Genomic DNA, 25,000 nt, shown 5'->3' with positions numbered 1-25,000 from the left:
ATTGGCCCAGTTTGAACGCAGAAAGCAAACTGGTTTTATTATGAATACTAGGCAAGAAAGGGTTCTCTGTTTTCAGTAATGGACCCTGAGCATTTCTACTGATTTTGGCACCTTTTTTATGGATTGCAACTGTCGTTGGATTTAGGTAAACAAAGTGGAGTCTTGAGAGGAGCCTCCCTGCCTTTGAAGAGTTAATCTTGAGCCGTAGGATGTCCAAAAGACTTCAGCAAATGCCTGCAGTTCTGCCATAGACACATGCAGTCATTTGGGAGCTACAGGTCACCACTGTGGTTTAGAGCTTATTTTAGGACTAGCAGTGGTAGTTTTACTTTATTAAACTGAACTTTTCAGCAGTGCTTGAAGTTTCTCTCTTCCAGTTTTCTAAGGTCTATATGAGAAGTACGGTCAGTTAAAAACAAAGAGCCTTTTTTTCTCTCCCACCCCATCACCAGAAATGAGGCTTTATTTTATCTATGCTTCTGTTCTCAGCATTTTTCATTGAAAATGCTACAATCTTTGAAGTTTGAAATGAGTGACCTACTTTAGGCCCTTGTCCCTTTCCATCCTGATATATTTGGTTAGTTTGCTGTGGCGGTAGAAGCAAATTTTAATATCAGTTACAGAAAAAACAGTTCAGTGCATTAGTATCCCAAAGCTGCTCAAGTGATTGGTGGGTGAAACATTTGTTCCTGTTTGGAGGTGGATGGGGTACTCTTTCATTTTCTGCTTGAAATCATTCTTTTCTGCCTTCTGGGTTGGATCAGTGTGTCAGGTAATACGGAAGTGTGTGATTTTTCTCAGTCTGTCAGCTTTTTCTTCACCATAGCAGTTTTAAATAGCATTGTGGAATGGAATTTGGCAAAGTATACATTTTTAGAGGGTGGGACACAGAATAAAAGACAGCTTGTCACAAGTTGATAATTAAGTCTTCCTAATTGGCAACCAGAGGCACTTACTGATAACTGAAGCGGATTTTGTCCTGTACTTTTTTCCCTTTTGTGGTCTTCCCTTCCACCCACCCTTTTTTTTTTTGTTCCTTTTTTTCCTCTGTTACAGTTTAGAAAACGCTAAACCCTCCTCCCAGGCAGCCTCCGTCACGATCCCTGATCACCTCAGCATCAACCTCTCTCAACCCTCCACCCCTTCTTCTTCTTCTTCCTCCTCCACCACCACCCCCTCGCTCGCCACAGCGGGGACCTCCGACGCACCCTCCAGCCTCCCCAACCCTCTTCCGACCGCCCCTTGTGTCTCCAGTCTGCTTGGCATGAAACCCATCCCTCTCCTGGCTCTAAATGTTGTGTCTGCTGCTAAGGGTGCCGGGGCTTCAGCTACCACCACCACCACCTCTGCCGTGCCATGTGTAACTAACAAACTGAAAAGCGAGAAACAGAGATTCTCTCCCTACTGATTGCATATATCTTGGGGCACCCCCTCAAGTATCTTGTTTTTGTTTTTGTTTTTGTTTTCCCTTTGTTAACATTGGTGAGAACCAAACTATTGTGAGCTTGTGACCGTTTCCTTTTTACTGTTTTGGGGGATAACAGGGTGGGGGCAGGGGCAATGGTAAACTGTTTAGGTTTAGGCCGTTTCTGCTTGAGTGCCTGTTTCAGAGTCTGACTTGTTGAATTCTTTATCTAGAGCCGCAGTTCTTGCTCTTCTTTCTTATTCTGTTACTTTTTTGTAGCTTTATTCTGCCTTGCAATATAACAATGTTTTAGGCTCTGTGTTAATGAATAAAAGCTTCTCCATTAACCTTTTTTTTTTTTTTAAATTTTCATGGTTATCAGCCAGCCTTCTTGGCCAGATTTGTGTTTCTAGCTGTAATAAAGTTGCCACAGTAAGAACCTTAGTTGACTGTGCTGTGAAGGAAAGAAGTTATTTCTTTACCCAGAATGGGGAGGCAAGTTGGGAAAAGTCTAATAAAGTTTGCCGGCTTCTGTCTGCATTCCTCTGAACTAGTATTACCCCTCTCCCTGTGACATTGGATAAATCTTGAACAACCAGTGGGTGACATTGCCTCAAATTTGGCAGGATTCTGTCCAGTTAATCCTAAGTCAACCCTGATTACTGGACCAGGTCCCTTTACCCTTCTATTCCCCACCTACCTTTGTCTCCCCACCAACCCATCATAATTAGAGGATTAAAGACCTAGATTTGGAAGGGACCTTTAAGATCAACTGTAACTCATTGATTCACTTTATCAGATTAAAGAAATAGAGGCTCTGGGAGAATTTAAATTTGTAGATCACATGAGTGAGTAGTCAGGACGAGCAATTTGTGCTTTACATTTACTCAGTCTTCTAAGATTGTGCTTGATCTCCCTGAAGCCTCATTCTTTTTCGTATCCCAAGATGTCTCTCCATAAAAGAGTAGAAATGCTGTAGGTAAAATGGTGGAAGGGCTCTGATAGTTTCCATTCAGCCTGAATGCATATTGCCAGGGTAATGAAAATATGATGCTCTTCCCAGGACTTAGAAAACCAGTGTGGAGATTTCTTTCCTGGTGACCTTTTCCCATATCCCCTTTGGCTTACATTGTTTAAAAAACAAACAACAACAAAAAACCTAATTATATTGCAATATATTAACTTCTGGTATCGTGGTCCCTCAATCTCATGTTGGAGCTGTGAATTAGTGTTACATGTCCCAAGTCTGCATGAAGGACTAGGGGGGCAAATTTCATTGTCCAGATAGGGTTTTTCTTGTTGGTTGCTAGATGCTCCTTTATCATGTGGTCCAGCTTTCCTTAGTAAGCTCTTTTTATATCTTGCTGATACCATCTCCCCCAGAAACCTGGTTTTTATTTTATCTAGTTCTTGATTTTAGAAGGCCTCTTTACCTAATGAGTACTCCCTAAAGGATTGCTTGGAAGGAAGTCAGATGTTTTAAGGGCTGACCAAAATCACCACATCCAAAGGTACTTCTTGGTGCTCGATTTTTTAGTAGCTTACAGCTCCCCCATGTGGTCCTTCTATTCTGGAGTCCTTAACACAGTATTTCTGGTTGGGTTTTCCCTTCTCCTTGCCCCCTCTCCCTGCCACCCCCAATTCCTGCCCAGGCTGTGTATAAATTCTGGACTATTCTTTTTGAGTTCTTTTTGGTGCCAGAGTGCCACCACCTTCTTACGTGAACTTAGTTTTTTTTAGGTCCTAGATCTAAACTGTTTGCAGCAGCTCCTTTCCTCAACCTTCAGTTCCCACTAAACTCTTCGATTCAGGGCCTGTTGTTTACGTTGCTCTAAATCATCCCATTTTGAGGTTGGCAAGAATGTACCCCCTTTAAGAACTATTTTCCTTTATGCTGAGGTCACAATAGCATTTCTGACTTGAAACTAAATGCAGTTTGTAGTTGAAGGACCTATTTCCTGCCCTTCCCCCACCCCCTCTGCCCCTGCCTTCCTGGCCAGTTTTTGGATTTGTGTTATTCTGGAAGAGATGCACATGCTCTCTTGACACGAATGCCAGTAAATTTAAAATCTGTGTGAAATAAAGTTATAAACTCAGGGGTTTCCCTGCTGGTCCAGTGGTTAAGACTTCACGCTTCCACTGCAGGGGTGTGGGTTCGATCCCTGGTCGGGGAAGTTCTGCATGCCACGAGGTGTGGCCAAAAAAAAAAAAAATTATAAACCGAGACTGGGTCTTACACATTTAGTTCTGTTCAAAATGGGAGCTAAGTCCTGCTGGCTACCTAGTATCAGTGAAGCAGGCTGATCGCCGAACATCTAAAGACCTTTCCTTCAAAGCCCAAAATTGGATTCCAGGACCTCAAATAGTCTATTTGAAACAGGCATTGTAGCCAGGTATATTTGGATGGAGAATTTGGCTTAACAGGACCACAAATTGGGGAGCTTCTAGAGGGAGCTAGGGAGTTGCTGAAAACAAATTGTTTTGACTTCCACTTAAAGTCTTGAAAACTAGGTCTAAAAACTATAGGTTGGGTATAATTCTTGACCCATACTTAACACTTGCTGCTCCCTCTTTAACATGCCTTAGTGTTTAAAACGCAAGCATCTCTTAATAGTAATAGTCTTCACATTGATGGAGAAATCTGGGGCTGTTCTATCAGTAGCTTGGGAGAAGCTAAAATAAGCTGGGCAGTAAAACAGTTTCTGTACATTGTGACCCTCTAAGGTGTGCATGCGTGTGTGTGTGTGTGTGTGCGCGCGCGCTAAAATAAGCTGGGCAGTAAAGAAACAGTTTCTGTACATTGTGACCCTCTAAGGTGTGCGTGCGTGTGTGTGTGTGTGCGCGTGCGCTAAAATAAGCTGGGCAGTAAAGAAACAGTTTCTGTATATTGTGACCCTCTAAGGCTTTTGTGTGTGTGTGTGCTAAAATAAACTGGGCAGTAAAGAAACAGTTTCTGTATATTGTGACCCTCTAAGGCTTTAGTGTGTGTGTGGTGTATTTTCAGAGAGTGCTTAACATCTCCCACAAAGATTCTATAGAGCATAGTTTGAGGGATACCCACAATTAATAACCAAGGTCCTCAACTTCCCTTGGTTGTGAGGTAATTTGCCTCAGGAAGCTTGGATTGCAGGGGTTATAGGACCATGGTACTGATTAATCCAAGAAGTCTTTAAAATGTCTCCCTTGATACTGAAGCAGATTATGTACTCCTTCACATCTCATCAGCCAGGCTAAAAGTTTTGGAGGTGAGGTACTGCTGGGCACTCAGAAAACTAACTTCGAGTTTTTTTTGTGTGTGTGTTACAGGCTTTCCTCGGAGACGGGTGGCATGGGGAGCAGCTAGAACAATGCAGATTCATCCATAATCCCTTTCTGCTGTTCACCACCACCCATGATCCATCTGTGTAGTTTCTGAACAGTCAGCGATTCCAGGTTTTAAATAGTTTGTAAATTTTCAGTTTCTACACACTTTATCATCCACTCGTGATTTTTTAATTAAAGCGTTTTAATTCCTTTCTCTGTTCAGCTGTTAATGCTGAGATCCATATTTAGTTTTATAAGCTTCTCCCTGTTTTTTTTGTTTTGTTTTTTTGGTTTTTTTTTGGCTCATGAAATTTTTTTGTTTGTCATGGAAATGTAAGAGTGGAATATTAATACATTTCAGTTTAGTTCTGTAATGTCAGGAATTTTTCAAAAAAATTAAAAGATGGACTGGAGCTTTTTCTTTGTGAATAGAAACTGGATGCCACAGTGATTTCATGTGGGTTTTGTTCCTGGTGTCTTGCTGTTATTTTTGCACCTTTTATCCGTCAAAGGACAAGGACCCTGCTTGGGTTTTGAATGTAAGCCTTTATTCCAGTGAAGATGTTTTCTTCTGTTTTACCACTCCCATCTTTTTCTGTAGCCCTTGAGCCTGCATTGCAGAGTGACCTTAATTAGCTACAGCAAGCTGGTTGTGCCCTTGGTCCAATAGATGGGGGGGGGTTATATTTTCCTAAGATATGTCTGCAAAGTGTAAGCAAGCACTTCCACTGGGTGGGTGGGGAAGGATGCACATGCATACACATGGAAGCAGCTGAATGTGTGTCTCACTGGGATTCAGGTTGCTGGGAATGCCTGTACTCTTGTCCAGACTAAAACTGCAGTCTCCTGTTTTTAAAAAGAATGGGTGTTTTATGGTTCCTACTAGAATCCTTTATAAAGACAGACCTGTTCCCATTTATGTAGATTTTACAAGGTTGGGGCTGTAAGTGATGTTCAGTTTGTTAGTGAGAAAAGCATAACAGGAGGAAGTCACTCAGAGTCCTCAGATAACGTCTGGAGCCCAAGGCTCCTGCTTAACCATGCAGGCTACCCCATTCAGTCACCAAGAAAACCCTCAACACTTGCCTGCATGGAGTGGTTATATTTCAAGGTTTTTTCACAGGGGTTACAATATGACAGTCCCCACCCCAGTCAGGCACCAAGATAAAAGCAGGGACTTAAAACAACACCCCAGTTCTTCAGCCTGAGCCATCACATGCTTTCACAATCTCCTGGCCTCCCCCTAGTCCCTAAGCCAGCGCTTGGGCAGAGAGATGGAGGGACAAAGAAATTACATTGCCACCTGAGAAACCTCAGAGGGGAGGACCCAGCCTTAGCCTCCCTCCTCCCAAGTGCAAAATGTGTAAACAGAGTAAACGGAAAACAAAAAAGTGCAGTCTAAATGGCTCCCTTTCCTGCTCCTCAGGGTTTGGGCAGAAAGAATAGAGAGGAAACTAGGCAAGTTTGGCTTTTTGTTGCCTCACCACTTGCTGAACGTATTGGAGTGAAGCAGGAAGGGGCCAGTTTGCCCTTACCCATATCTCTAGGGCAGTACTTGTCTTTCATTTCCACAGCTGCCAGTGTCCCTAGAGTTTATCAGGTGACTTGGTCAGGGGTCAGTCTCCCTTGAGCCAGACTTAGGCTGGGATAGCCCTGTCTTTTGTTGATTATGTGGCGCATATATATTACTTATATAAATATTTCTCTATGTACAAGGGTAAGAGTGGCTTTCATGGAGGGAGGGAGGCTGGGGGCCGCAAGGCTTCACCACTGTTGGCATTTTCCAGTTCAGTGCTGTCACAGTCTGAGTCCTCAGAGTTGGGAGGGCCCTGTGAAGAAGAGCAGAAAGGCAATGATGTGTGGCTCAGCATCTCTTGGCAAATAGATTGCTTCAGGATCCTTCACTGTGGTCTTTGTAGTTGCAGGTTTAGTGGTTTTACTGTCTCCAGATTTCAGTTGCTCAGGCCATTCTCCAAGGCACCAGACTCCTAGTTTCAGGATTCCTCCCTGGCTGCAATTTATAGGTACCGTGCACGCAACCTTGCTAGGTACTCTAGACCTCCCAAATTCTACCATGTGGATATTTGCTCTTTAGTACGGGAGGAAACAGCTTCAGATACAGAGTGACACAGGGGCTAAGTACCTATCTTTCTGGCCTCTGCATCTGTCTCCCCAGCAGCTCTCAAATGACTGGACATCTGCTCCCTGTCCAATACCTGGTTGGTTGCGACTCACCTGCTCCCCTCTGAGTAGGTTGTGGTGTGGGATGGGCAAAGAGCTGGGTTCCCGGCCAGTAACCACCTCTGACGAAGGTGGGTCCAGTGGGATTTCTGAGCCCTGGGAGCACATGTCATCAGACCGCTCATCTGGCCGCTCATCAGTGTTCGTACTGCCAACTTCAGGTGTGCCACTGGGGGAAGGCTCACTAGCTGTGCCTTCCTCCCCATCTGATGGATTCTCTGAGCTGAAGGTAGATAGCGACTGGCGCATGTTCAGGCCCTGAGACCACCTGTATGTTGGGCAGACCAGGATTATAGCTTGACTACACCTTGCAGTTCAGAAAGCAAAGAATGCCATTACCTCCTGATTCCATCACTCACCTCTGGCTTGAGGTCAGCTCTACTTCACTGTCCACCTCTCCTTCCTCTTCCTCTGATGAGATGCCACGTTTCTGCAGGAGAGATGAGCGGACTGTGGTCAAAGGGGGAAGAGGTCATCAAGGACCCAGGATAAGGAAACATGGTTATAAAGGGTTAAGTCGGGAATGGCTTAAGATCAAGAACCTAACATGGGAGGTAAATTAAGGACTTGCACCGCACCCCATGGGGAAGAAGGAAAGAGGAAGAGCTCAGGAGCCATTCCATACTTTACCTGACTTCTGGTGACAGCAGCCCTGTACAGCAGTGCAGCTGGGGTCAAGTGCTGGGACCCAGCCCGGCTTCCTCCCCGTCCCGCCGTCCCTTCCCTTCCAGTTCCTAGCAGCCCTACACCGTCACCAGGCCCTACTGGTGGAGGTGGCTCCCCTTTGGCTCCCCCTGGTGAATCCGGGCTGGTGGAGCCGGGTGCCGAGCCCTCACTTGGCGGGGTGTCGCCCCGGGCTGGAGGTGGTGAGCCAGGGTCCCCAGCTCCCCCTGTAGCCCCCCGGCCCCGGGCTCCCAATGCTGCTGACAGCAGGTCGGGGGACGATGAAGACATCTTCCGGAGCAGGAGGTCATGGTGGAGCCCACGGAGGGCTGGAGGGCAGGCTTCCCAGGCTGAGGGTCCCCCTCCTAGCCCCACTGGGCTTCCTGGTCCCCCAGGTTCATGGGGTGGCACAACACGAAGCCCGGGCAGGTCCCCACAGCTGCCCTTGGCGCTGGCCTTGCGGTGACGGGTCTTGCCACGGCGACTCCGTCCTGGTGAGGGGGGGCCCTTGGCACACCCAGGAAGCCCCACCCCACTCAGGGCTGCATCTAGCTTGGGTAGCAAAGACTCAGTCTTGAGGATATCTGGCCTGGTGGGAGAGGGAAAGTGCAAGTTGGAGATTAACAAATTTATCACATGAAAGCACTCCCTAACCTCAAGCAGTACAAGGCACCTCTCTCCCATCTCAGTATCCGTCTTCCTGGCATCTTTGAGCCCTACTCCTGCCTCTCCAGCATCCCCCTTGCCATTCACAAGTGATGGCACTTGTAAACTCTGGTGCTACCTTTTGCTGTGGGGTGACAGCTTCTGTGGGACATTCCTCTTCTTGATGAGCTTCTCCATTGTGTTCCCGTGCAGGAGGCCTCGGGAAGGGTGTGACTTCAGCAGACCTGGGCACCTCCGCTCTAAAGCTTGCTCCCTCCTAAAGACAAAACACGTTAGCTGGGCATGGGACCAGGAATGGGGACCGAGGCTCAGTAGGATCTCCAAGTCAGGCACAGCTCCAGGAAGACGGGATTTGGTGTATGAGGGTGTGTGTGATTACCTGAGTAGCTCCCGTTCCTTCAGCTCCAGCTGCAACATGAGGGCATTAAGTTCCATGTACAGGTTGTTGGCTCTCTCCAGCTTCCGCTCATAGTGTTCCCTGATGTCCAAGGCGTGTCTGAAATGGGCAGAAGGGTCCCCAAGCTGAGCTGGCTTCACCTGGTGCCATAATTTATCCCAGTCTCTGGGAACTGGTCTGCAGGCCCTGCTATTGGTGAAATCACCTTCCCAAAACACACACCTGAGCTCCTCCCTCCTCCGCATCACCAGCTCTTCTTCTAGGCGGTGCAGACAGGTCCCTTCTGACTTAATTTTTTCAAAATGCAGCTTTACCTCTTCACGCCACTCTGCCTGGGGGTGGAGAGAAAATTAGGGGTGAGGAGACCTGTAGAAAGCAGTGCCTGCACTGCTGCAAACTGTGTTGGAGCAGACAGGAGTGGGGCACATGATCAACCAAGACCAGGTCTCAGTCCTTCAAGAGCTAATCTATCCATCCCCAGCCACCCTTCTTCCCAGCCTCCCCTCAAAGGACACCATTATCCCTGCAAAGAGAGGGAGCTAAGGTATTCGTTTTCCTCCCCACAGCACACCTGGGACTTAAAGTAAGTCTCCTGGGGTGTGGAGAGTACGTCGGCTGAGGCGATGTCCAGATGCAGCAGGATCTGTCGGAATGATGGACGATTTCGTGGTTTGCTGTTCCTGGAGGGAATGGAGTCGTGGGAGAGAGAGGAATTTCAGGGAGGTCCAGAAAGGAACTAGAGCATCCTTTCCCAAAGCATGTCCTGGAGAATCCAACTCTAGAATGTATTCTGTGTCAAAATTCCCTGGTCAACTATCTAGGAAATGTTACAGGCCATCTGTTAACATATCAAAGTCCTGCAGTAAGAAAACCTATTTAATCCTATTTTCCAACTTGTTTGCCAAAACAAACCTTTTTGAGTAACTCCATTAAAAGAAACACATTTGGGGAAATGCTTAACCAAAGGTTAGAAATCTCCCACCTTCCTCCATGGTCTAGGTTCCAAACAAGGGTCCGGGGCCTCCCGCGTTCTAAGACAGTCTACTTGAGGCTCAACCAACCATGCTCATCGGCTGTGCTGGTCCTTCACAGGCGCTTCATAGCCACCCTCTATATCAGATATTGTTGTCCCCATTTTGCAGATAAGGAAACAGGTTCAGAGGGAACACTGCTTGCCCAAGGTCACACACAGTTTGTGCACCCCTGCAGACTACTGGTCAGCCCAATTTCTCTCAGTTCTTTACCCTAGTCCCCTTGATACACACTCTGAATCCTGGGGTCTTTCTTGGAGAGCCATATTTGGGAGCTCTGTCCCACTTTCCCTGTTCAGGATGCTGGGCCTGGATGCCCGGGTCCTGGGTGCTGGCTAACCATCAGCCACCTCCCTTGCTTCCCAGCTTGGCCAGGTGGTCCTTACCAGCACTGGCGAAGCAGGATTTTGAAGCCGTCTGGGCAGCTGGAGGGCACGGGCAGATGGAGACTGTTGCTTCCCACACCCCAGATGATGGCTGAGGAATCTACATCTTTGTAGGGGATCTCACCAGTCAGCAGTTCCCACAGCACCACACCAAAGGACCTAGGGATAAGAGGGGACGTCACTTGGGGGGGGTCTTCCTCCAGAGGCCCTGCAGGTTACTGCAGGCTTGTCTCTCTTCTCACTTGTACTCAGGCCCTGGAAGAACCCCCCACCCCGCCAGCTCTCATGCTGGCCGCCTGCTATTCTCAGTCCTCAGCCTGGCCCTCACCAGATGTCGACCTTCTCAGACACAGGCTCGTTGCGGATCACTTCAGGGGCCATCCAGGCTACTGTCCCTGCAAAGGACATCTTGGTGCTCTTGTCACTCAGCTCCTTGGAAGTGCCAAAATCGGAGATCTTCACCACATCGTCGTACGTGATTAGCATGCTGGTAAAGAGTGTAGTCAGCTGGGGTCCGGGCCCCTCCACGCACCTCATCTAGCTGCAGCAACTCTACCTTTCTGTTTTAAGTCATTTGGGACACCCAGAAACGGGGGGCTTACCACAGCCCTCTTGAGATAGGACTGTCACTTGGGAGGGGTTTCTGAGATGGCCACATGGACTTTAGGACAGGGTCTGAAAGCAGGGAGATGGTCACACTGACCTGGGTGGGGACACCTACAGGAGACCGTGCACAGTAGCTTCTCCCTGCTTGCCTGCTTACTCACTTGGGGGACTTGAGGTCTCGGTGGATAATCTTGTGCAGGTGCAGGTAGTTCATGCCGCCGGCAATGCCCATGGACCAGTCAACCAGCAAGGAGGGGGTGACAGGGCGGCCAGCCCGCAGCACCTCATACAGCTGGCCCTGAGCGCAGAACTCCATAAGGATGCAGTAGCAGGGAGCCTGGGTACACACGCCCCTGGGAGCCAAACACAGTGGCATGAAGGGCTCAGCCAGCCCAGCATCCACTTGGTTCACACCTGGCACCCCCATTCCCACCCACGCCATTCTGGCACCCGCTTCAGGAAGGGTGCGGTAGATCCCTGCCCTCAAAAGAGTACCCCGGCCCCTGCCCCAGACCTTACTTGAAGGTGATGATGTTAGGGTGCTTCAGCTTTCGCAGGTGCTTGATGTCAGTCTCCTTCAGGTCCCGTACCTTCTTCACAGCCACCTCCTCCCCATGGAAGCGCCCCAGGAAGACGGCGCCCTGGGCCCCTGAGCCCACCCACTGCAGGTCCAGGATTTCCTCAAAGGGGACCTCCCAAAGGTCTGTGGACAGGAGGCACAGTGCCACAGGCTCAGGGAGCCACACCTGGGGCCTTGGGGTGGTCAGGCTCAGGGAAAAGCATTGGGTTGGCTGAAACGACTCAAGGAGGGTGAGGCAGAAAAGTAGCTAAAATGGGCTGAGAAGATGAGGGGACAGGAAGGAAATGAAGGGGTGGCCTAAAAAGAAACTGGGGGGACTTCCCTGGTGTCACGGTGGTTAAGAATCTGCCTGCCAATGCGGGGGACACAAGTTCGAGCCCTGGTCCGGGAAGATCCCACATGCCGCGGAGCAACTAAGCCTGTGCGCCACAACTACTGAAGCCCGCGTGCCTAGAGCCCGTGCTCCGCAACGAGAAGCCACCGCAATGAGAAGCCCGCTCGCCGCAACTAGAGAAAGCCCGCGCACAGCAATGAAGACCCAACGCAGCCCAAAATAAATAAATTAATTTTTTTCAAAAAAAGAAAAGAAAAACTGGGGAGTCAGTGGCTGATGGACAAATAAGGGGCTGGGCTCTGGGGAGAGAAAAGGATCATCAGGCGACTTCGGTGGGGCTGTCCGAACGGATCTCAGGCTCAGGGAGACGGGGAGAGGGTCTCCTCGAGGACACAGCCTACCTTCCTGCTGCTGCTTGTGCTCCGTGGAATAGGCCTTCCCAATCATGGTCCAGACAGGGCGCAGGCAGCCGAACAGGCCTTCCAGGAAGCCGCTGCCGCTCTGGCACTGTAGCCGCACCTCATCTGCTCGAACTCTGGACGCCCGACTCTCAGGGGACCCAGTGGCTCCCCCTGGGCCCCCAGCATCCTGCTCGTGCAGCTGCAGGACACTGTTGGCAAAAGGCTCAGGGGGCGGCTCTCCACCTGGGGAGGGGCTGGGCCCGCCCCCGCCCTGCCCCCCAAGCGGCACTACATCTCGGAGTACACACTGGGTAGGCGTCAGGTCCTTCTCGGGGGTGCAGTCGGAAGTGTCTGGGTCCAGCTTGCGCATGGACGCCTCGCTTAGGGTGGACACGAAACCCCCAAAGGAAGGGGAGGGTGTGCGGGTCTCATGGAGGCAGGCCATGGCCTCTGGGCCCCGGTGTAGTGGTGAGCGGTGGGCCCTGTGGGAAAAAGGAGGAGGGGCCGTCAAAGCCGCAGGTGCCCCAGCTCAGGAGGCTCACCCTAGAGGCAGAGGCATGGGGTGGGGGAGCTGGGCTCACAAGAGCCTCCTGGAAGTAACACTTGAACCTCAACCTCAGGTACCTATCCCCCACCAAGCTCCCCCTGAGATCCATCTTGGGAAACATAAGCTTCCTCTCAAGCATCTATTAGTGACACAAGTCTTCCTTAGGTATACAGGTAACATACCTAAGTACCATTCTCAGGTAGATACAGGTAACAGCCCTGCTCAGGTACATACTGGTAAGGTACGTCCCAAACTCAAGTACGGTAATAGACTAGTTCCCTTCTCCCTGTAAGATTACTGTAATTCACCTCTGGAGAACATATTTCTTTCACTTGAGGCTCACGTGCACACACGTGTCATATAAGGGTCCTTCGGATATACACATTTTGAGTCTCAACCTTAGGCACACAACAGTAACACTCCTAAGCCTCCCTCACATTGAAGCACACACAGGTGACAATGCTAGGACTCAGTGCCGCTCAGGCACTCTCACGTGACATTCCTGGGCCTCACACTCATGTACTTGATACATGATTCTGCTGAGAGTCTTATCCTAAGGCACATTCAGGGCTCACATCTGGGTCTCCCTCTTGGGTGCTCACACGTACACACCTGGGCCTCTCCGAGGTAAGTGACGGCTGTAACCAATCAGCTCCATTATCTGCCCAGCACAGAAGAGGGAAAAAGGCAGAACCGTCCAAGGAAGATGCAGAAGCTGTCAGGACAAGCTGTAGCCTGCTGCTTCATCCCCCTCAGCCCTCCCATCAGTCCCACTCCTCCCCCAGGGTTCAGTTAGAGAAGGCCCTGTCTCCTTGCCTCTTTCTCCATTGCCCTCTCCCCCACTCCCCAAACCAAGATCCAGCTTTCCAAACAACAGAGATTTGTCCCAGTTCGTAGCTGGGTGCTATCTATAAAGCAACCATTAAAAAATCTGAATCCTAGCTTTGCTTCTGTCGCTTACTGGCTGCGTGATCTCAGGCAAGCTGTAGTTGAGCCTCCATTTCTCCAACTGTACAAAGGGATAAACTAGCTATCACTCAGGCACAGTGAATTCTTCAACCTATACCAGTCTTGTCTGAAGCCTGACACCAGAAGTCATCTGGTCTCCCATTTCCCTCCACATCTAGTCAGTTACCAGATCATCCTGAGGTGTAGGGATTCTTGAGGCCAGCAGTCCTCTCTAACTATCCAGCATAGTAGGGTCCCTCCTTAACCACCTGCATCGGAGCCTCTGAATCACGACTGGAGAGGGGTGGCAGGAATCTACAATAAAAAGGGCTCACTGGGTGGGGATGCACCTCTGATTGTCTCAGCTCTTGTAACTTGATTTCCAGGCCTCTCAAAGACCTTTTCAGTGGGTGGGTGTGGGGTTTGCCTGGATGAGTGTTTAACAAGCACCCCAGTTGATTCTTATTATGCCTGGCACATTCGAGAAGCCCTGACCCAGTGCCTTTCTAGTCTCTCTTCTCTAGTTCCATGTTACTGCCTTAATTCAGGCCTCATTAGCTGTGTCACCTGGCCCAGGACAACTGCCCCTTAAATGGTCTCCAAGTTCTTCTAAGGCTCCCCCCACCCCATTCTCCACCTAGCCTTTAGAAGGATCTTTCTAAAGCACAAATTGGTCAGCACCCCTCTTCTTCAAACCCTCTAGTAGCCCCCACTTGGTCCTGCAGCCTCACCTCCATGCTCTTGGCCCCTCCCCAGCCTCGTCTCCCACTGCTGTTGGTACCCAGGCCATAATGGACAGAGCCTGTCACCAAGCTACATCAGGCGTTTGGGCCAGGGCACCTAATGAGAATGGCTAACACTTTTGGAAAGCTTCCCATGCGTGTTAGCCTCTGTTATAGGTGCATTAGCTTATTTAATCCTAAAAACTCTAAGTTAGGCATCCTCACGCCCATTTGACAGGGGTAGCAGAGGTCTTAAATAACCTGCCCAAGGTGCTGTTAGCTAGGAAGAGGCTCAAGCTCCGTGCTCAGCCTGGAAGGCGCTTCTCAAGCCCCATCTGTTGTCTTCCAAGTCTCACTTCATCCTGGAAGTCTTCTTCCCTGTCCCTGCTGCTCTGAGTTACTGTCCCTTCTGGGCTGACACAGCCCCCTGTGCTTCCTCCATCATGGCTCCCATTATCCTGGAGACACAGTGCGGTCAAGCGGGCGTCCTGCTCCTCTGAGAGCCTGCACTCCTGAGAGTGACGATGTCGCACGGGATCCCAGGGCTTCGAACAGCACCCGGCGAGCAGGAAGGTGTCCAGTAAGGTGCAACCACTGCCCTACACACCCCAGAGGATCGTCCTATGGACCAGACGTACACTACGCATGCATTAGCTCCCTCACTCCTCGGAACCACCCAGGGAAGGAGGCATTATCATTGGTCCCTTTATATTCTTGACAAAACGGAGGCTCAGAAAGCTGAAATCCCAGCCTCCGAATCCCCAACATATCCCGCGAGATAACGGCGGCTTCAAGAGGTGAGATGCACGTAGTAAGGCAAATGACAGGCCAAGCAACGTGCCAATTCGCCGGAGAACGTCCGTGGGAGGACCCGAGGGCTTTCGCCTGCGCCCCCCACGCCAGGCGTCCCTTCCGGACCACTGAGAACGAAGGCCGGGGCTCCCGGCGCTCCGCCCGGGTGGGCCTGCAGGGAGGGCTGGCGGGACTGGGGCGCTCCGGCTGCTAGAAGCCAGAGTGAGGGCCGTTCGAAGCGGAGAGGAATGGGTTACGGCCCCAGCGCCCCCTCCCGCTTCCCGACCTCCTTCCCGGCTGTCACGTGGCTTGGGGCTGGGGGCGGGGGCCCGGCGGCAGGAGGAGGGGGTCCGGGCGGGGAAGGGGAGGGGACGCAGCGGGTTGGGGGAAGCGCTGGGCGCTGCGGCGTAACCATGACGACTGGGCCCGAGGCGGCGCGTGAAGTCACCGGGACAAGATTAGCCCGGAGTCACGTGAGCGGCGATCGCGGGGGTGGGGCCCCGCCCGGGCCCCGCCCCTGACCCGGGCAGGCCCACGTGCTGGTTGCGGGCTGGCAGGCGGGGACCTCGGACCCCACCGGCCGACCGCCTCTGCGTCCCCTCTTCCCCATGCCGACCGCCGTCCCCGCGTGCATTGGAGGGAGAGCCGGTGGTGGTGAAGAGAGGGGACTTGGGTTGACTTTGGGGGTGCGGTGCCACAGAGAAAGCAGGAAATGGTGAGACAGGGAGCCTGGACACGCGAAAGGGCGACAGGCACGGCCAGAGAAGGAGGGCCTACCTAGTTGAGAGAAAGACCGAACAGCGTGAAGCACAGGGAGAGACACTCCTAAGAAGGATGGACTGAAAAACTGATTTTGAAAAGCAGAGGACACTGAGTAAAAGGAGCTGAAAGGGGATTGAAAAACAGATCATCTGTGCCCTCCCCGATTCATTTCCTATTTAGAAGCTGAGCTCTGAGTAGGCACAACACCTGGCTTTTTAAAGGAATTTTTCAGACTTCACCTGGTGTTTGGCAACCTGGAGCCTTAGGCATAGAGAGGGTGACACGCTCCGAGACACTTGCAGCCAAGCCTCCCTCCAGTTCCCCTGGCCTCCCCAGGGGCCCCTCCAGCATCCAGGGCCAGCAGCTGGGGAGAGGGAGAGAAGCCATTTCACCTGTTTGTCTTTTCGGGCAGTGGAAGTAGCTGAAGAAATAGGAGATGGGACCGAAGGAAAAGGAGGGAACCCAGCCAAGCTCAGTCCACCCCTCCCTGTTCTCAGGCTAATGACAGCTCTTCCAGATTGACCTGAAGGAGTGTGTGTGTGTATTGGGGGTGGGGTGGGGGGTGGTGGTGGAGCTGAGGCCCCAGGGGATTATAGTAAACTGGAGATTCCGCTTTCCCAACACACACTCTCCCTGTGTCCTTTATCTCTGACCTACCAGCTGTGTCCCACTGCCCCCCACCTGGGCCTTGGCGCCAGGGCTTTGCGGGAGTTGGGTAGGGTGGTGGTATATCATGGCTAGGAACCCCTGCCCCAGACATTCGGTCACCCTGGGGGAGGGATGTCTCCCTGGCCATCAATTATGCAGAGCATGGGGGAAGGGCAGGGATGTGACAGGAGGGGGTGGATATCTCTGTCAGTCATTCTGTCAACCATATTTACCCAAAGGTCACTGTGCAGAACTCGGCTCCGGATTGGGTGAGGGGAGAGAGTGGTCCCTAAACTATGCATCTTCCAGGGGAAGCTGCTCTTTGGACACCCCAGGAAGCCCCAATTCAGTTTCAGCTACCAGGTTTTCTGGTTGCTGGTGGTTCCCTCCAGGCAGCTGTAGGGGTGGAGTGCGGGCAGGGAGTACCCCACACCCCTTTCATTCCTCCTCCCAGGTTCTCCTGCCTGAGATGCTGGAGGCCTGTGGCAAAGCAACCCATTAAATCGTTTCTCACTCCCTCCTGTTCTAACAGCAAAATCTCAATGCCAAGCTGCTTGTCTGGCTGTCTTGGGGGCTCAGTTGAGAGGCCAGGCCATCTGTCTAAGTCTTGGGCTCTCACATTGAGCACTCGCCACTGTCTTAGACCCTATTTTGCACTCAGGAAAGGAAGATTCCCCTTGTCTCCTGACTGGGGGTGGAGGGGATGTCTTCACACAGAAAGGAGTCCCAAGACTTGGGAATGGTAGTTCCACCAGTCCAGGCTTTGAGATCCTGAGAGAGTAAAGGACTCTAACCCCTCCTGGCCAAGGCTCCCGGCCACTTGGCTGCAGCCTGTTTTTGTTTTGCTTTTTACAGGATCCATGGTCCTGGCCCCAGGGTTGTTCTCAGATGGAAAGAACTACAGCTTTTCTGTTGTGCCCTCATATGGGGGGAATGCCTTCCCCTGAGAGCCTGGGCAAAACTGGAGATCACCCCTAACTCCAGGCCCCCAGCCTCACACAGGTCCAGCCCTGAGACCCCTAGCCGCCACTGCCTCTTCCTCCAGTAGGGTGGGCAGTGAAGGGGCTGGGAGAGAGGGGGCAGTACTGTTTAGGAAGAAAGAACCAGCTTTGGATTTGAAGAGATCAGAGCTAAAACCTCATATTGCCGTGAATTAGTTCAAGGAACGTAACCCCTCCGAGACTCCCAACCCTACCTTATGGGATGGTGAGGGTTAAGTAAGATGATGTGGGGAATGCCATGAGCACAGTGCCGGGGCTCCCGGCTTTGTCTTTCTGGTTGGCTGGACACCAGGTCTTTCTCTGTGGATTCTGGAGAGGCCATTTCTTCTGTCTGACCAGAAGGGAGACCAGAACCTTCTACTTCCCCAGGAAAAATCTTGATTTCATGTCCCAGGGGAACCAGGTCACAATGGCAGTGGTGTGCTAGAGGCCCCCGTCCTTCCTCTGCAAATCCTTATATCCCACCTCCTCTGGACTGAGGGGGAAGGCCTAATTCCCTGTACACCGTCCTCACCCCCTGGCCATCGTGGCCCAGGATCACCCCGCAGCCCTACCCGTTAAGGTTTGAGGGGAAGGCAAGGGTAGGAGCAAGGTATGATGGGTCACAGGGGTCCCTGCTACTTAGGACCTCAGGTGCACCTGGAAGAATTTCAGCGTATTTTAACAAATCGTTCCTGAGCCGGATGAGCATTTTAAAAGATCTGGAAGGATAGAAACCAATGTGTAACCATTTCTAAGTAGGTGGAATTGTGGGTATTTTTATTAAGAAATTAAAAAATCTATTTTAAACTGAAAAAGAAGAAATGAAAATTACAGAGTGCCTATATCCATTCCTGTCACCTAGCCTTGGACAGTGAGCTAGGGAGGGAGGGTGGATTGCCTGAGAAGCAGAGAGGCTTGCTTGACGTCCTGTCTCTGCTCTTGAGCAGCTGGGCGACCTGGAGTACGAGACTTCTTAACAAACCTCAGTTTCTTCATCTCTAATTGGGGACAGTGGTCACTAATTCACACAGTGGCAATGCAGGATATTATGTGGGTAATAACATAGGCTCTGGGTCAGATACACCTGGGTTCAAATCCTAAACTCTTTTGCCACATACTGATTTTTTGATTTTGAACAGATTACTTAACTTCTTTAAGTTTCAGTTTCCTCATCCCTAAAATAGAAATGATGATCATTCTACCTCTCAGTATTGTTATAAGCAGTATTGAGATAATCCAAATAAAGTTCCTGGCCTGGTACCTGGTACACAGGAAGCTCCCTATAAACATTAGCACATGGAAAGCGCCTAACAAGCAGTAGTTGATTTTTATAAACGTGTGTCCTTTCCCTTCTTTCCGTTGTCTCCCTCTGCAAAGCAAGAGGCAGCAGAGATGGTATAGGTGGAAAGGGAGCTGGATAAACACAAGGGATAAAAAAGAGAGTGAAGAAAGAAGGAACCAAAGGAAAAGGGCTCTATCCTGGAGGATCCTCTTCTCTGGAATAGCGTGCCCCTGCCGCCTCGTCACCTTTCCCCAACACAGCTGCCCCTAGTTCTCCTGGGAGCAAAGGAAGCAGACAGACTAGTGTCTGTAGCCAGACCATCGTGAAGCCCCCGTGTCCCCTGCTGGCGTCATCTCCACACTATCCTTGTTCTGCCTCAACAGGGACTCCTGAAGGGGTTGATTCCCTAATCCCTTCTTTCTCCCAGACCAGCAGGGCTAGGTGGGACTGCACGTGATAAGCCACTGGGCAAGTCCAGGGTGGTGGGTACTAGAATTTAGGGTCCTCTTCCTGGCAAAGCCAGAGTAGCACATCACCTCAGGGGGAAGGACCCAGAAACAGCAGTCAGTTTTTAGAGGGGTTTTGCCATCCTTAGCTGTAAGGACAACCAGAAAGTCCTGAGCCACTTCCTTACGTAAACTTCTTGCCTCCCCTGCCCATACTTGGGTTGAATTAGGGGATGGATATTTAGTGGTTCGTTTTCACATATGCTGGGGTTAGTGTATCACACCATTGGTCTTCCCAGCATTGCCTCAGTCCCCACAGTGAGTGAGTAGATGGGTGGCAGGCTGGAGAGGGCAGAAGTTTTTTCCACCCTTAAGTGTGAGATAGGAGGGAGCAGGCCCTAAAGCTCAGAGGAACTTCAGTGCCTGGATGGGAAGATGCAGGGCATACTCAGGCCCTTTCCTTCCTGAATCCCTCCTACTTGCCTTCCCTAGATATGACCCTCTGGCTGAAAAATCAGAGCTCCCAGAGCCATGGAGTCCATTCTGTGAGTTGGAAGGGAAATTGTGTTTAGAGGGAGGCACTGACTGTGGCTTGAGATGATTCTGTGTTGGGGAGAGACCTCGTGTGCACCCCTTCCTGGTTGAGGGCTGCTGACCCACTCTCCTCCCAAGAGGGAGCAGGTAAAGGAGCTAAAAGGTGGGACTCTTCCCTCAATTCTAAGGGATACCCCACTATTTCCTTCCACTGTCTATAGAGCCTCTGACCCTTTCTCTTCCCTCCCCTTAGCCAAGGCCATCGTTATAGGAGTTTTAACTCTGTGGAAAGGATTCCTGCTTATTTTTAAGCCAAGGAGTTTGAGGAGTGTGTAGGGAAAAGGGAGGAGCTTCATGAAAGGCCTGGGCTGGGGAAATGGGTTAGGGGAGCCAGAGGAGATGGAGAGATTGAGGAGGGAGAAAGCCACGTAAGAATGGGGGAGGGGAGGATGACCATCACCTGGGCATCCAGGAACAGGTGCGCTTGCCTATAATCCTCAGGTGCAGCCTGCTAAGTGTGTGTGTGTAGGGGGGAAGGGAGTGAGGGGCACACGAGGCCTTGTCCTTCCTTTCCTGCCCTGAGGGGGCCCAAACTCTTCCTCCTCCTTCCCTCTCCCCCCTCCTGAGGGTGAGTGGGAGGAGAGGAGGATGTTCCCTTGCCCCCTGTCCTTTACTTCCGTCCCCCAATCGTGCCCCCACCCCCACCCCACACACTCCTTTCCAGCTCTGGAGGCCCTTCGCCTCCAAGCTGGGCCGCGGCGTCCCTCCGCTCGGTTCCCCTCCTTCCCATCCCCACAGGCGTCGGGTCCAGGTCCCCAGTTCCTCCATCCCCACGGTCTCAGCATCCCCGCGCCACCCTCCCCGCACCCCGCCACATCTACCTCCCGACCCTCCCTCGGCACCCGGACCCCAGGACCCAGACCCATCCCTGCCCCCGACCCTCCACAACTCGGCCCGGCTCTCACCTCGGGGGCTCCGCGGCCGCAGCACAAAAGGCGGCGCTGCTGCAGCTCGGCTCCGGATGCTGCTCCCGCCTCCTCCTCCTTCTCCTCCTCCTTCCCTCCTCCCCCCGCTGCCCTCGACCGGACCAGGGGCGCTGTCACAGACGATGCTCGTGCGGTGTCCGGGTGCACGGGTGTCAGCCCCAGCTTCCTCCCCCCACCCCCCGACCCCAAGCCCCGTCCTCACTCGGCTTGAACTCCCGCTCCTTCCAAGGCCCCCGCCCCGGGCCCCCCGGGACGGACACGCCCTGAACGGGGGATGCTGCGCTGGAGCCGCGGCCTCTTAAAGGAGCCTGCTGCTGCCATCAGGCTCGTTCCAGGCTCGTCCCTGGTCGTCCGGGCCCTGCACCTCCCTGCTGGCGGGGACCTGGAGCGATCCCACCCCCGGCCTTAAGCCGATTCCGTAGGAGCCCACTATGCTGGTCTTATAAGCTCCCTCCTATACCCTGAGACAGCAGCCCCTCAGGTGGGACCCCCAGCCCCTCCAGCGCTCTAGCATCGTTCCCCCTGTCAAACGATCTTGCCTGTCTTCTTTCCCCTAATTGTCACAACTCCAGTTCCACCCAGCTGGAATCCACTCAGCTCAATGCCCCGTCCCCCTCCAGTGTTCCTGGATGACCCCTTGTTATTATTCCAAGATTCCTCCGGACCTCCACCCCCGCACAGAGAAGCCCATCTCTTCCCTGATCCATTCCCAGAACACTCATTAGAGTCAGACATTTTTCGTGATCTCTTTCTCTCCAAGGTCACAAGATTTTCCCTACATCTTTCAGGCCAGTGGCTGTGAGACCTTGGCGAAGAGGGAATGGAGCTCTGGGACCCAAAAATACGCGTTCTGCTCCGCATACAGTTTAGTCGATTAGTCTTAAGAGGCCAGAATCCTCTCGCTCTCTCTTTAGCTGAGAGACCCAAGACCCGCGGCAGAGGGAATGAGACCACTATGTGCCTTAGTCCTACTAATCCTGTTTTCCCACTATAGCCTGATTCTCAGGCCCCAGAGCGGGGTCTTCTGGCGTAGGGGAACCAGCTACAGAAAGGTGTAGGGCCATTCTAAAAAGGCTTTGGAAAAGCGGAAACCGACAGGCTGCAGGGCAGAATTAAGGGGAAGGGAGGTGAAGGACAACCTAGGAAAAAGAAGCAGGTTCTGTGAGACGAAGGCCCGAGAGCCAGGCAGGGGCTTAGGCCAAAGGCTGAGCGAGAACTGAGACTGAGATGGGCTAGGATTTACAACTGCCCCGGTGCCCTGAGGGGCAGAGGATAGTACCCTCCCGCGTCCAGGCAGGGCCCACCCTCCCAGAGTGCAGTCAGGAACCGACAGCAGCCTTGCACCTGGGCCAATCACAACCTTTTCTCTGAAAGAGGCGGGGTCAAGGGGGTTGACTCTTCCCTTGTCCCCGCCCCTCTAGGTGAAGTAACCAGTCGCAATCCTCCTAGAGCAAGAGAGCGCAGTCGGGAATAACCAATTACGCCGCGAAACTTTTCGTGCACGTTTGACCCTGCCCCTCCAGCTGCGACAAAGGTGGCGCGCAAGCTCCTGGGTTCTGTAGTTTTCAAGGGACCCGAAGGGCCCCAGTCTCGAGGTCGCCCTTACCGCCCCGCCCCTAAGACGCTTCCACCCGCTAGTACGCATGCCCAGAGCCCCAGCCCTGAGGCTAGGAGACGCGGAAGGAAGGAGGCGGGGCGATATTAAAAACAAAAAACAAAAAACCACCCTCAGCTCGGGAAGCGACAGTGGATGAGTCCGCTCCTCCCAGAAGGCGGTGCTGCCCGCCTGGGCGAACCACGCGGAGGGTTGTGGGGCGGATAGCTCCCCTCCTGATGGAGACTCTTAGAGTCGGGTGGGCGGGGGACTCCATATCCCAGCATGCTCCGCGGCAGGCCCGACCGGCCGCGACTCGGGGCTTGGCCCCGGCCCTAGCTCGTCGGCGGTGTATTGGGGCGCGTGGAGGCTGCAGTCACGGTGGCGCCCGCGGGGACGGAGGAGGGAATGAGTGAAGAGGAGCAGGGCTCCGGCACTACCACGGGCTGCGGGCTGCCCAGGTGAGCCGCCTAGTACCGATCCCTGCAGGGCGCATAACTTGGCACGGTGCGGAGGGAGTAGCGTCGCGGCCCCAGCATGCACCTGGCCTGAGGGTTGTTCCCGGCAAGCACTGGGGTAGTGGGCCGTGGTTCCCGGCATGCACCCCGGCAGTGGCCACAGCCTCCAGCTTTAGCTAGTTCGGGGTTGGCCCGGTTCCCAGACTGCACTGGGGCGCTGGGCTTTATGCCCCCGACATTCAGTGCATTTGGTGGGTACTGGGGTCCTGGCCTGCACTGTGTCAGGGGACATTCACTTCCAAACTGCACTGGGGGTACAGGATCCCTCGCCTTAACTAAGACAAGGAACAGTGCTTTCCCCGCTTGCCCTGGGGCAGTGGACCCTGCTTTCCCAGCCTGCACCCCTACTCCACACTGAACCCAGCCGGTGGCTGCCTAAGGTCCCCTGGACCGTATGTCCCCCATAGCGTGCCTGGGTCTGATATGGCAGTGCTTGGCCAGGTGGGTGCAGAGAGGGGAGGTGTGATGAGGGTCTGTGCCCCTCCCCCCAGTATAGAGCAAATGCTGGCAGCCAACCCGGGCAAGACCCCGATCAGCCTTCTGCAGGAGTATGGGACCAGAATAGGGAAGACGCCCGTGTACGACCTTCTCAAAGCCGAGGGCCAAGCCCACCAGCCTAATTTCACCTTTCGGGTCACCGTTGGCGACACCAGCTGCACTGGTGAGGAAGGCTTGGGCAGCCTGGCTGGGGTGTGCATTCACAGGGCCCCGTTGGCTTTACTGCTTGGAGTCTATTCACAGTCCTTTTCTCCAAGACCAGTGAGGGAAGGAGAGATTTCAGGGGGAAAAAATCACTGACTGGATTAGGAGAACAGGTCTGTGAGGAGGTGGGTAGGACTCGGGAGAGTTAGAGGAGCAAGCCGCGCTGCCACAGTGATCCGGCAGATCGTTGTCATCCTGGAGGAAGAAGTAAGAGGAGATAAATCGAAATCTCAGTGCAGTATTTGGGGGAGTGAGTGCCCGCTGTGCTGGACTCTGTTCCAGGTGCTTAATCAAATTCTTACCTTAAACCGTGGTCGAATCCAGTGATGTAGGTGGTAGTATCCTCATGTTGAATATGAGGAAACCGAAGCTCAGAGAGATTCAATGACTGGGGCAAGGTCACATGCCTAGTAGGTGGCAGAGCCAGGTTTTGACTCTAGAGCCTGCACTCTTTCTATTTTTCCAGCCAGCTCTATTTATTGAGAGAAAAGAAAGTGCTTCCCAGAGGAAAGTAAGGCAGAGAAAGAACCTCCAGACAAAGTGTCTGACCTCAGGAGGAGTTCTGCCCGGCATGGCTTGATTTGGGGAACTTGTGGAAAGATAAGGGCCCTTCATTCCACCAGTTAGCGTTAACACTTCCAGTCTTGGGCAGGGGGAGGTTGGTGAGAGGGGGCTTGGTTGACTCCTTCTGGCTGTGAGGAGAGAGGCTGTGGGATGCTGGTTTCTCTTCTGTCCTTCCAGTGACCTCCAGTATTGCCCACACCCCCTCTCTCAGGTCAGGGCCCCAGCAAGAAGGCAGCCAAGCACAAGGCAGCCGAGGTGGCCCTCAAACACCTCAAAGGGGGGAGCATGCTGGAGCCGGCCCTGGAGGACAGCAGGTGAGGGAGGAACAGCCGAGGCATCCTAGAGGCTCTGTCAGGAACCCAGGCCCCTGCATCAGCCCCCCTGCCCCGTAGGCTTGGCCTCGTGACACTGAACCACGCTGACTTGGCCTCTTCCTGAGAGCTTCCTCTGGAACACGAGCAGGGTGCTTCCAGGGCTCCTGCTGCTGTGAAGGATTCTGGGGGGCAATGGCCAGCCCCAGTGAGGGGTTATGGCTGTGGTTTGGGGCCCAGGTTGGGGCCTGGGGAGGGGGAGGGGTGGAGGCTGAGGCTGGAGGGAGCTGCTCCCCAACATACTTCCCCTCTCCAGCAAGATGTCATTCCCTCTTCCACACTCAGGTTGGTGTTTGTTGCTCCCATGGTTCTTGGGTAGAAAGAGACCCTCCTCCCACTTTTCTTAGTCTTTTTGATCAAGTGTTTGGCAGCAAAAGATCTCAGGAGGAACTGGTGGTTGAGCTTCCCTGAGTTTTTGTCCCTAGTGGGAAGAGATTTTCTTAGGGGATGGGCAGGTCAGGAGGACCTGGGTCCCACACCCTTTATTCCCCACCCCCACCCCACGTGGGTGTGAATCAAAGGCCCCCTTCCCCTCGGGAAGTTCTTTTTCTCCCCTAGACTCTTCACTGCCTGAGGACGTGCCGGTTT

At 52.6% G+C, this 25,000-nt stretch overlaps 2 protein-coding genes across 3 annotated transcripts; one reads left to right on the top strand and one right to left on the bottom strand.

Annotated features, from left to right (window-relative positions):
• Window positions 1-4,812: 4,812 nt before the first annotated feature.
• On the bottom strand, window positions 4,813-20,743 carry MAP3K12 (mitogen-activated protein kinase kinase kinase 12). Of its 2 annotated transcripts, XM_024123100.3 has the most exons (16): window positions 14,492-15,386; window positions 13,696-13,823; window positions 12,322-12,495; window positions 12,014-12,222; window positions 11,218-11,401; window positions 10,860-11,051; window positions 10,421-10,579; window positions 10,093-10,251; window positions 9,247-9,355; window positions 8,898-9,007; window positions 8,658-8,774; window positions 8,397-8,534; window positions 7,580-8,201; window positions 7,309-7,379; window positions 6,944-7,217; window positions 4,813-6,537 (listed from the first exon to the last, which is right to left on the bottom strand). In XM_024123100.3, exons 2-16 carry the CDS (start codon window positions 13,701-13,703, stop codon window positions 6,439-6,441), a joined length of 2,625 nt encoding a protein of 874 aa, XP_023978868.2. In that variant the 5' UTR covers window positions 13,704-13,823; window positions 14,492-15,386; the 3' UTR covers window positions 4,813-6,438. The 2 variants fall into 2 exon arrangements, with proteins under 2 accessions (XP_023978868.2, XP_007125814.2); XM_007125752.4 differs by lacking the exons at window positions 13,696-13,823; window positions 14,492-15,386 and adding an exon at window positions 20,643-20,743 and having other exon boundaries at window positions 8,658-9,007; window positions 12,014-12,495.
• A 1,725-nt stretch (window positions 20,744-22,468) lies between these two features.
• LOC114485296 (RISC-loading complex subunit TARBP2-like) lies at window positions 22,469-24,996 on the top strand (the record flags this gene model as incomplete). The annotated part of the gene is made up of 4 exons (XM_028486474.2): window positions 22,469-22,718; window positions 23,267-23,436; window positions 24,253-24,355; window positions 24,954-24,996. Coding segments are annotated over exons 1-4 (369 nt in total), but the record flags the coding sequence as incomplete, so codon positions are not given.
• Window positions 24,997-25,000: the final 4 nt, after the last annotated feature.

The sequence above is a fragment of the Physeter macrocephalus genome, unplaced genomic scaffold (assembly GCF_002837175.3).
Source record: "Physeter macrocephalus isolate SW-GA unplaced genomic scaffold, ASM283717v5 random_1777, whole genome shotgun sequence".
Taxonomy (NCBI): Eukaryota; Metazoa; Chordata; class Mammalia; order Artiodactyla; family Physeteridae; genus Physeter; species Physeter macrocephalus.
Note: the sequence above shows the minus strand (reverse complement) of the source record. Positions and strands in the feature narration are given on the sequence as shown.

Coding starts and splice junctions, on each gene's coding strand:
- MAP3K12 (XM_007125752.4), bottom strand. CDS start 12,458: ATGGCCTGCCTCCATGAGACCCGCACACCCTCCCCTTCCTTTGGGGGT. Junction 10,252..10,420: donor TCTGAGAAGGTCGACATCTG/GTGAGGGCCAGG, acceptor TCTTATCCCTAG/GTCCTTTGGTGTGGTGCTGT. Junction 7,218..7,308: donor GAGCTGACCTCAAGCCAGAG/GTGAGTGATGGA, acceptor CCCAACATACAG/GTGGTCTCAGGGCCTGAACA.